Source organism: Pangasianodon hypophthalmus, chromosome 29, assembly GCF_027358585.1.
Source record: "Pangasianodon hypophthalmus isolate fPanHyp1 chromosome 29, fPanHyp1.pri, whole genome shotgun sequence".
Lineage (NCBI taxonomy): Eukaryota > Metazoa > Chordata > Actinopteri > Siluriformes > Pangasiidae > Pangasianodon > Pangasianodon hypophthalmus.
The window spans coordinates 15,102,154-15,113,222 of record NC_069738.1 but is presented as its reverse complement, the minus strand read 5'-3'; the positions used below and the strand labels follow the sequence as shown (position 1 = coordinate 15,113,222).

The window sequence follows — 11,069 nt, the reverse complement described above, 5'->3', positions numbered from 1 at the left end:
GAAGACATGGTGTGTGAAGGTTGGAGTGGAAGAACTCGAGTGTCCTGCACAGAGCCCTGACCTCAACCCCACTGAACACCTTTGTGATGAACTGGAACACCGACTGCACCCCAGACCTCCTCGACATCCCAACATCAGCGCCTGACCTCACTAATGCTCTTGTAGCTGAATGAACACAAATCCCCACAGCCACGCTCCAACATCTAGTGGAAAGCTTCCCAGAAGAGTGGAGCTCGTTATAACAGGAATGGGATGTTCAACACGCACATATGGGTGTGATGGTCAGGGGTGCACAAACTTTTGGCCATATAGTGTATATGTGATATTTTACACCAAAATATATCTTTAAAGTGTTTAAAAAGTAATTTATTAATTGAGATGAAAAGTCGCATACACTTTGCCCTTATTGATGGTCAAAAATTTATGGCTCAAAATTTTAAAAATCACTGAATTATCAGATAAAACCTTATAATCCCAAGGAAGGAAAAAACACAACCAGTCCTGACACTGAGCATGACAACACCAGCTTTATTAACCTGTTCACTCTGAGCTCACAAGAGGGAGCTGTTGGATTGAGGTGTGTTGGTGTAATCTGACCACATAGGTAGGGGATCCTGTCGAAATAGCGAGAGTGTCACTTACAGACTTACTAGTGACAGTCACTGACATTAGCGTCTGCTAACTAACTGTTACCCTGCTATTAACCCTTACCATTATTGGGCTCAAAATTTCCTACTTTTTTGCCCGTTTTTCAATTTCCACATAGTTCGGAGTCACAGAGTGGTTGGCACAGATTGGCTTTTGAGAGTTATGTTAGCTCCACGCCTCAAACCCCTGGGACCTTACCAAACAGCAATTGTATTGCTAGCATGTTGGGAGTTCTCCTACTGCTAGAGCGAATATTGTTCTATATTTATTGAAGCATATTTCATTCTGGGAGGAAAAAAACATCATTTTGTTGCTAATAGTACTTTCAGTTGGAATTCGTTATTCCAGTTTCAGCCTGTTGTATCTGCCTGGCCCAGAGTGAACACAAGGCATGGTTTCCTCAGCTGAGAGCAATGTCTCACCCAGGTATGAGAATTTCTTCATTAACGAAAGCACACAGACATCAGAGGGCAAGGTGGGTTTGTGTGTGCGGACATGGGAGGAGCGCGAATGATCGGCAAACAAAGTGCTCTTCAGTGATGGGCCGAACCAGACTTGACGACTTGTTTTTGGCAACGGGGTTCAATAAATCAACCGGGGCATATGAGTGGAGCTAAAATGGTGCAGATCATCAAATGATCAAACAGTCGTCACTGTCTAGCTGGAATCGCTTCTCTACCACCACAAAAATCTTTATTAGTAGGCTTGTGTACTGTCTACCAAATATCGTTTCTACACAGAACAGCATGATTCATCAGACAAATGTGAACTCAGGACTATCCTTATCCTGACTGAGTAGCTTTCCCATCATATATCTCTACCCATCATAGGCAGTTTATACAAGATGCAGTTGCTGAATTTGCACCACCTGATGTTGGGAATAGACCTACTACTGGGATTTGCTCAAATAAATGTTTCCCATTGGATCTCCATCTTTGGATTTAGCATTTTACACCATAATTAAACATAGCCAATTCAACAGAATACATGAATAAAATCATACAAACACAGGTCAAGAGTTATCGAAGACTATCTCAGAGTTGGGATCCAAGATGGCGCCGGTGAGGTCGGCTGCTGTCACGACTGCTACGACCAAACTTTTTGTTGTCTATCTTTTATATATATTATATTCATATTTTTTGATATTTTTCTTTTTTGTGCTTCTATGTAAGTAAATTCTGTTTTTATGTAAATTCTGTTTTATGTCACCAGACTCTCGTAAAAAGCATTTCACTGCATGTCGTACTAGGTATGGTTATGTGTGTGTTAGATTTTAGTGTTTTAATTAATGTTCACTTCAAACATCAGAATGGGGCTGACCGAGGCATGGTAGACCACGTCGGGTTCCACGCCTGGGACTCTGGGGCTGCAGTGGTCACAGACTCGCTCAAACTGGAGAGCTGAAGCAGGAAAAGCATTACCTTATCCAGAGTGAGTATGGTGAGGGAGTGGTGTGCCTTCAGAGCCAGCTAGCTAGGTTAGCTGTGCTAGAGAAAGTAATCTTTGAGGTGAGATAGGATTGCATATGAATTTTTTTTGTTAATTAGTCCATGTTGTAAAATTTTTCCATTCCTTGTGTAACAGAGTACTTTTTTTATTACAGTTAGTTGTATAATTACACAAAATGTTACATCAGTGTGAGCCTGAGTTGTTTCATATGCTTATTGTGAAACCCGTTTCTCTCGTTTCCCCCATAAACTTCCTGTGAACCCCCGCCTCTTCCCTTTTGTCAATCATAATTAACTAACTGTTACGGGTACTTTGCCTTTTTTCTGTAGCCTGCAAGTATTTCTCTTATTAATTTCCATTTTTTTGTTTTTATAATGTTTAATTTAAAGTTGTAGTGAAATGGTTAATCATTATTCACAGCAATGCCTATCATGATGCTAACAGTTAGTCATAGCTACTAACAGTGTGTTCAGCTAGCATGTAGCGATCTGAGTCCTTTTGGTAATGTAATATTGGAAGGGGTGTAAGATAAATAGGGTTTTGCAGTGTCATTAGCTATTGTTTTTATTCACTGTTCATCAGTAAAACACCATTTGAATGTGCCATACATCATCGTGGTGTTTTTTTTGTGTGTGTGTAATTTGAGCCAAAGACCACACCATTTCAAATCCATATTTGCAGAATTAACTTATCAGTCGATTTCTGGTACATGGGTCTCTTCCCATGCAAGTAGATACAACTTTCAGCTTCAGGAGGGAATATTCAGACTATGGTTTGTGGGGATGCATCAAATACCAGCTGGGAGTATTCAGATAGCCGTCTTGCAGGACGTAGAGAAGGTGCTTGACAGGGTGCTTCCTACTGACTCCATAGTGCTACAGGGGAACTTGTATATCCATGCTGAGAATGATGGAGACACTCTGAGGTGTGTGATTGGGAATAACGGCCTCCCAGGTCTGAACCTTAGCTGTGAAATGTAATTAAACTTTTGTGCAAGCCATGGATTGTCAATAACACACTTTGTTGAAACACAGTTTTGCCCATAATTATACTTGTTACTAGAACACCAGGAACTCCCACCTCTGAAGGGTGATGTGAGGTCAGGGACATTGACTCTGAATGTGCAGGTCCTCAACCATAGAGGCAGCTGCAAAAGCTGTGGCCAGAAAGAAGGCTGTTGGTGCCTGTCATGGCGGTTACCCTAGGATGTGCTGGTGGAAACCAGTGGTGTGAGAAGCTGAAGATGGAGGTCTTCGATGTAATGCTGATGGAGGGCTCACCTGATCTGGTCTCTGGATGAATGCAGTGAGAGTTGTCTCCACGTTATTAGCATTAAAGTAGGTTTCAGAATCTGTCAAAGGTGTGTCTTGTCTCCGCTTCTGTTTGTGGATTTCATGAAATGAATATCAATACTAGGCAATGTTGCAGAAGTGTCCAGCATAGGGGCTATTATTTATAGATGATGTCTAGGCACCATCCGTGGACCTTCTACATGCACTTGAGTGTTTCACTGCTGAAGATGAAGTAGCTGAGATGAAAATCATCACCTCCAAGTCCAGGTAGAGTTGGATGCTCTCTTCAGGTTAGGGCAGAGACCTTGACCCTGGTGGCAGTGGAGAAGTACCTTGGGATCTTATTCTTGAGTGATGGAAAAAGAGAGCATGAGATTAACGAATGGATCGGGTGAGCGGCGGCAGTGTTACAGTCCTCTACGGGGTTGCAGGGCTTACTCTCCACGATGGGGAGAAGAGCTCAACAATCTAGTAGAGTGTCAGATATAGTGCTCCTCCAAATTGAGAGGAGCCAGTTGCGGTGGTTTGGGCACCTTACATGGATGCCCCCTGGTTGGTTCTCGCTAGAGCTGTATCAGGTACTTTCCACTGGGCGGAGACCCTGGAGCAGGCCCAGGACCCACTGGACAGATTGTATCTAACAGCTGGCTTGGCAAAATATGGAGATCCCTCAGGAACTGTTGGAGGATAGAGAAGTCTGGACTGACCTCCTCCAAAGGTTGTTGCTACAACCCCCCCCAGGAAAAGTGGAAGGAAAATAAATTAATGAATTTTACTACTACAAATTTTGTGTGGAGGGAAAAGCGATGCATGTACCCCATGGGGCAGATAGTCATGGGTTCACATTTGTTAACAAGCTGAACCGTTTGGTAAGTCAGGCTCAGGGTTTTTTTTTATTCAAACACCAACTGTAATAGGAAAATCAGTTAGTGTTACTACACTAAAATTGTATATAAGTACATAATTTGAGGCACAGTGTCTGTTGCAGACACTGTACACACCGCACTATACTGGCGTTACTATTTAGGGTGGACGTGGACGTGGACGCATTGTGTTAGATCAGGTTTATACTTGTTCTTGCTATGAACGCAAGTTTGCTGCTGTGTGTATCCTGTATTTGCATGTTAATTGTGCATGTCTGAAAAAATCTGTAGCTGTACAAGCTAACACAGCTCTGTGTTTACTTCTGGGGTCTCCTATGCTGATGGAGATTTGCTGAATAAGAAATACAGATAATATGAAACTACTGATTGCTCATTGTGGGTAGCTGATTGTATTTGCCTGATTATCATAATGAATTTTTACAAACTTTATGAATGAGCAAAAATTCCGAATTTTACTCGATCCTATGTAAATGCGACTCGATAAATTCTTTAGGCTAGAGACTACAGAGATTTGTAATGCTTTGAAAATACACACGTTACTGTACTGCATTAACATGTGACTTGCAAGCCCAATTATGTTTGTGGTTACCCGATCCGCATCGAAGACCACCAGTGTTCAATACAAAATTAGAAGTAACATTCTATATTAAGTAGAGTATATTAAAAAATTTTCGTATTAGTTAATCTTAAATGTATTTTAAAGGAAGCAAAATGGAGGACGTTTAACCACCATACACCACACTATTGATAATAGCAGACTTTTTGTCATCATGCCTTTCATATTGCAGGGATGTTGCAGGGTTTGCGTTTGTACGTTATAACCGTGGACATGCAAGTTTCGAAACGTTACATTTTTCTTTTACAGATCATACAGCATCTTTGCTACCTGATCCACTTCCCCTCCCCAATTTGCACCCTGCACATGTGGCACAATTCAGGTAGGGATTGGATCGGGTAACCGTACCGTGTCACCAAGAACATTAGGAAATTTTCAAAAACTCTATTTGTGAATAGAGCCCTAATTGGTTTAACATGAAAAAGATCCCAATACGCCCACAACAACAGGATGTATAAATGAGAATTGAGTTAGAATTTTTTTACTCGTTTTCTCTGTGGACATATGAAGGTGAAAGGCCAGGCAAATGACAGGCTCGTTTATGAACATGTTATGACTTCAGTAAATGCAGAGATATTCAGAGAGAATAACTTTAATTTGCTTAAAGGCTCAGCACACACACACGCACACACACGTCCCAGATGTCTGTCATGTTGTTCCTTCAGGTCTGTTTGCCAGTGGCTCTTTAACCCTCTGGGCTTCATTTGCACCCTTGTGTGGACTCCTGAATCACAGACTCAGAGCTGTATCTGCTGAAGCACTGACAGCACCGTCCCTCACTCCCACTGCTACAAAACAGAAACTTCTATAATGCATTAAACTGATGGTCTACAAGATTTGTAGGCAGTATACAAGTAGACAGAAGCTGTCCCTCTACATTTCAGTACACACTTGAAGTAATGAAGAGGATCAGCAGTACGGCAGTTCTCTTTTAAATGCCTGTCTTACGTCTCAGATATTTTTTTAATATTACTTACATGCAAATTATGTGTAGAAGAGAAAAGGATCAGCAGCATTAGCAAATTAAAATTCTGAAGAGCTAGAAAATGAAACGACTGCCTACTTCTGCACATTTAGTTTTGAATCTTTGATGTTGTTTGGTCAAGAAAATTGGAAGATTAATATCTAATGTTTTTTTTTTCCAGAATGACACAGAGCTGTAAATTCTAACAACACTGTGTGATAGGTAGAAAAAACCTGTCATGTGTAAGGCTTGGAGCTGCAAGCCCAGGACTATGTCTGAACTACCTGCAATGCCACTTCGTCACAACTTCTTCAAAACCTAGATTTCACTTAGCACAGCTGTAATGTCTTAGTGTTAATATTGTGCACACAGAAAGCCATGGCCCTTGTCTGAATTTCTGAGTTTACAGAGACAGGCCATCACAATAATAAAATATAATTAAATAGATCAGCAAGCAAACAAACCTGGGTTTCCAGAAACATAGAAAATTACAGTTTAACAGTATGAATGACAAAAAGAAATATTGAAAATTCTGATGTATATGCTGACATAGTGTATGTCTATAGTTTAACAGATTATAAAAGAACAGCAGGAATATATTATAACATGAATTCAGGTAAAATGTGTTTTCATACCTGAGGGAATATTTCCAAGCGTATTTATAACTGCTTAATAATTGGAGGCAGTTATGATTAGAAAGTTACATCATAAATTATATAGCTTTAGAGGATCAAGACTTTTAGAAGAGAATAAATAAATTAAAATATTTAATTAAATAGTCATCTCCTATAACCTCAGAAGCACCTCGAATGCACAGTTAAAGAAGGACTTCTGACCGAAACATCCTGTTTCTCTAGAAATGGTGCATACTACATTTAAATACAGTATGCACTCACTGGCCACTTTAATAGGAACACCTCTGCAACCCTGTTCACTCATGTAACTGCTATGACATGGTTGTTGGTGCCAGATTAGTCTGTGCCCACTGAGATCAGAGGAGATCAGAGGAGAATGGCCAGACTGGTTAGAGCTGACTGGAAAGCTAAAGTAGCTCAATCACTCTTTACAACTGTGGTGAGCAGAAGAACATCTCAGAAAGGACAACACATCAAACCTTGAGGTGGATGAGCTACAACAGCAGAAGACCACATCAGGTTCCTCTCCTGTCAGCCAAATACAAGAGTCTGAGGATATCGTGGGCACAGACTCACTGAAACTGGACAGCTGAAGACTGGAAATGGAGCATGCAATGTCTTTCCAATCTTCAACTATCCAGTTCAACTATCTGTGCTATTAGGGTCTATTACAGGGTTTATTATTATTAACATATCTGTTTTTCAGGTTGAATTGTGTATAAAATCTGCATCTCCATATTTAAAGTAACTTTATTTATTCATATTTATTCTGTAAGACTAGAATCCATCTGAATAACTAGTTCTGCCATGTTTAGGAGCAACAGCTGCAACCAAATGTTTCAGATCAGTCTTTCGCTTTGGATAGGAGGAAAAAACTCTCCTGCAGAATTGCTTTCATTCAGATCTGCAACAACTAAGTGTGTGACAAATATGCAAAAATAGAAGAAATCTGGAAGGGTCAAATACTTTTTCACTGTACTTTAATGGCTTTTAATTGTACGTGTGTACGTTTTAAACAGAGTTGTGAGGGATATGGAAATAAGAACAGCCAGACATTTTGGAGAAAAAAAATTAATTTAATATTAAAAAGACATAAATAAAGCTTACAGCAAACAAGTACAAATAGATAGGTATGTACAAGGCACTTCTGTGTGCAAGTTACAGGACATCCCATTGCATATTACCAGAAAGGATACAAGACACATGTCCTTCTTTCTTTCAAGCACACATAGGTTTCTGAATATTTTAAATTTATATTCTATATGACCAACCACAAGAATGGACATTAACTTAAATTTATTTACAGACATTTACATTTATTCAGTCAACAATAACCTTTGGTCTTATTAATCTTGTAGTTCCAGGAGCTCCACTGTTGGTCCCAAAATGGCTGACAGTAAATTTTCTATACTTTCTATAAAATTATTACTATCATCAGTAGCAATGACTATGAGTCATGTATTTATTTCAGCATTCTAACATGATAAAGGAATTTCCTAAAACTGCTTGAAGGAATCTCTTCTGGATCTTCTCCTACTCACCTGCATTAGAGCTATCTATTTATTTTATCACCATCCAGGGATCTTAACCTCAGATCCAGGGTGCTTACGCTAGCTCTGTAACGGCAGCAGCAAGTCTCTTGGGCCCCAGTCAGTTCTCAGTAGCTCTGTGCTACAGGTGCCCAGGAAGCTGTAAGCCTAGCAATGGACGTCTCAAACTGGGCATCAGCCACTCCCGCTTCAGTCAGGCTGGGATCATACATGGTCGATGGAGAAGAGACGGGTAGAGAGGAGGTCAGACCTGAGTAAGACACGGAGGAGCCTCGCAGGAACTGAGAGGTTAGACCCCCAGCAATGGAGCCTGAAGCTGAGCCGGATGGGGTGAGGGCAGTCCCAGCCACAGACCATAGGCTGGGGTACTGGCTGTGAACACACAAGAGGTTAAAGGTCAAAAGAGCCGAGTAAACTGATTCATTAATCTAGAAAAATCTATATGAACAAATGACAATAAAAATAAACTGAAAAGTAGATAAGGTGTTTTTACTTTGTTTCAAAGTTAAGAGTTTAGTTTTAGGTGTAGCATATTGTGTGTGTGTGTGTGTGTGTGTGTGTGTGTGTGGACTCACCTAGTGTTGGAGGTGGAGTTAGTGGTATGAGCAAGGGTGCCCATTCCACTAGAATTAGGGATTTGCAAGGTTGACCAGTTGTCATGGGTTGGAATACTCCCTGATGAGCTGTCCATGTAATTGTCTAAAAATACCATAAAAGATAATCAGCATGTTATTCTAAGAAAGCATGATCACATCTAAACTTGGAGCCACTTACAACCTTCCCCTTTGGGAAAGCCTAACAATAATTGTCTTTGATATTTAGTACTGAAACTAATACATTTCACTTTACAGGGTCTGAATATATATAAGAACGAAATGAGAGCAACAGGTAGTGAAGTGTCTTACTGTTGTTAGTGCTGCGATGAGGGTAATGGCTGGGGTACGGAGATGCTCGGTGGCTCCGCAGGCTGGAGTAGCGCTCGCAGTAAGAGCTGGAGGAGTGACCCGGGGACCCACTGAACTGGGGCGGGCTATTGCTGGGGCAGATGGGGCCATTACTGGGCAAAAACCAGCCACCAACTGTAGGGGAAGAAGGTTACGTCATGAGGAATCCTTCTACTGAGCATTTTCGGGACACCTTTTTGGGTGTACTACTGATAAGAGTACTTACTCTGTGAGTAGCCAGACTGCTGATTGTCACTGCTTTGATCTTGGGCCTCCCGGTGGTCACTCCTGAGAACGTGAAGAAAAACACGAACTGTTCAGAGCTCATTCTATACCGTCCTCATATGACGTCACATTAGACTATACCTGCTGTTAGACTAAACTAGTGTTATGTTATCTAAACTATGAGTTATAGCCCATGTCTCTTTATTATACCCACCTCTCTTTAGCATCCAAGAAGGCCTTAGCAAAAGGGTTGTGTTTGATCTTCAGAGCTGTAATCTGAAGGAGGAAACAGTGACTCGTTTTAATCCGGTATGATGAAAGCATTATAGCATTTTCTCAGCTGAGAACACTAGGTTTGACCTCCATACCTCTTCATTTTGGTAAGCTGTAACTGCTATGAACTGAGTCTCTGGGAAAGATTGGCTGCTGATCATTTTCTGGATGCCTCCCACCTTCACAATGTGGATCCTCGGCTCATACTTGTGCAGGGAGTTCAACATAATCTACAGAAAGGAGAAAAAACGCAAATGTCAAAACTTCATGTATGAAAAAATATGAAAATATAACAGAGGACCTTCTAAGAAAGTTATGCTATACAAAGACATTTTTAGAGAGCTAATGAGAGTCAGGACAGGAGACAGAGCTGCTCCTGGACCTCACCTGTCCTCCTCCGTTGAGTTTGTTGGACAGTTTGACTTTGCTGAAGGACACAGGTGCTTTCATCCAGTGGGCTCCGAAGTTGGGGGAGTCGGGGTGGATGTACACGCAGCTGGGGCTCTGCGGCTCCGGCTTGCCGCCCGGAACCCACTCTCCGTTCACGTACTTCCAGCGGTTATTATCTGCAGCCACAAAGTCCAGCAGCACCGAGTACATGGCGTTGGGGTCCAGACCGCTAACACTCGCCCTCAGCACGGGGAACATCCGCCTGGAAACCAGACCAAATCCACACAAACACTGAACCCTGAACCCTGAACACTGAGTCTGCGTGAATTCACCGCATTCACGAGCCACCGCAAGCCCCGCACTGCCTCTGAGCACAGGCTAACTTTAGCATCAGTATGATTCTCCTTTACCCAGTCTTTACCCAGTCTTTACCCAGTCTTTACCCAGTCTTTAAACAGTCTTTAATCAGTCTTTAATCAGTCTTTACCCATGCAATATGGGAATGTTTTATTATTATTATTATTCTTTTAGAAATGCCATTCCCAGGCTAAGGCTACACACTTTAAACCTTCAGGACAGCTATTCTGTGCTCTGAATCAGAGGAGGAATGAAGCATTATGTGAGGTGATCTGTACCTGCCAGTCTTGGTCACAATCATTTCATTGGTGAGCTCTTTAAACTTGCTCCACAGCTCTGCGTCCTCCAGGCTCACTTTAATGTCCCGCTCCGACGCGTCTCCTTTCTCGCTCCCTTTCTGAAACTCGCTCTCCACCGCGCTCAGCAGATGCTCCAGCCTCGGATCGGGAGTGGAACAGCTCATACTTCCAGTCTTATTACAAAAAAACAAACAAAAAAAAAACCCCAACAAGCACACAGAGAAAAGGCCGGCTGTGATCTGCAGCACCACACTGAGCTCAGTCCCGGCGCTTTGACAGCGAACTGCTTCTTCATTTACGCGGTGATGCGCCATTTAAAAGGCCACCGAAGACCCCATGCTGCTCTGGGGGCGGGACTCAAACACTGAAGCCACGCCCCCTACTCCCACACCCTCGACCCCGATCACATAGCAACGCACGAACAATGGTCTAAATGTCTGCGAGAGTTAGCCCTTAGTTACTACTGAACTACTGAATTTCACCTTTAAAACATAGAAAGTGAACAATAATAATAATAATAATAATAATAATAATAATAATAAT

General features: G+C 41.7%; 1 protein-coding gene across 1 annotated transcript; it reads right to left on the bottom strand.

Moving 5' to 3' along the window:
* Nucleotides 1-7,543: 7,543 nt before the first annotated feature.
* tbxta (T-box transcription factor Ta) lies at nt 7,544-10,802 on the bottom strand. The gene is made up of 8 exons (XM_026928307.3): nt 10,506-10,802; nt 9,868-10,132; nt 9,576-9,710; nt 9,422-9,483; nt 9,209-9,270; nt 8,944-9,117; nt 8,614-8,737; nt 7,544-8,410 (listed from the first exon to the last, which is right to left on the bottom strand). The coding sequence occupies exons 1-8, from the start codon at nt 10,688-10,690 to the stop codon at nt 8,146-8,148; spliced, it is 1,272 nt and encodes a 423-aa protein (XP_026784108.1). The 5' UTR covers nt 10,691-10,802; the 3' UTR covers nt 7,544-8,145.
* Nucleotides 10,803-11,069: the final 267 nt, after the last annotated feature.

Excerpts from the sequence above, each read along its gene's own strand:
- tbxta (XM_026928307.3), bottom strand. The coding sequence starts at position 10,690 with ATGAGCTGTTCCACTCCCGATCCGAGGCTGGAGCATCTGCTGAGCGCG. Across the intron at positions 9,118-9,208 it reads GCAGTCTGGCTACTCACAGA|TTGGTGGCTGGTTTTTGCCC; the intron begins GTAAGTACTCTT and ends CTTCCCCTACAG. Across the intron at positions 8,738-8,943 it reads TCATCGCAGCACTAACAACA|ACAATTACATGGACAGCTCA; the intron begins GTAAGACACTTC and ends TGGTATTTTTAG.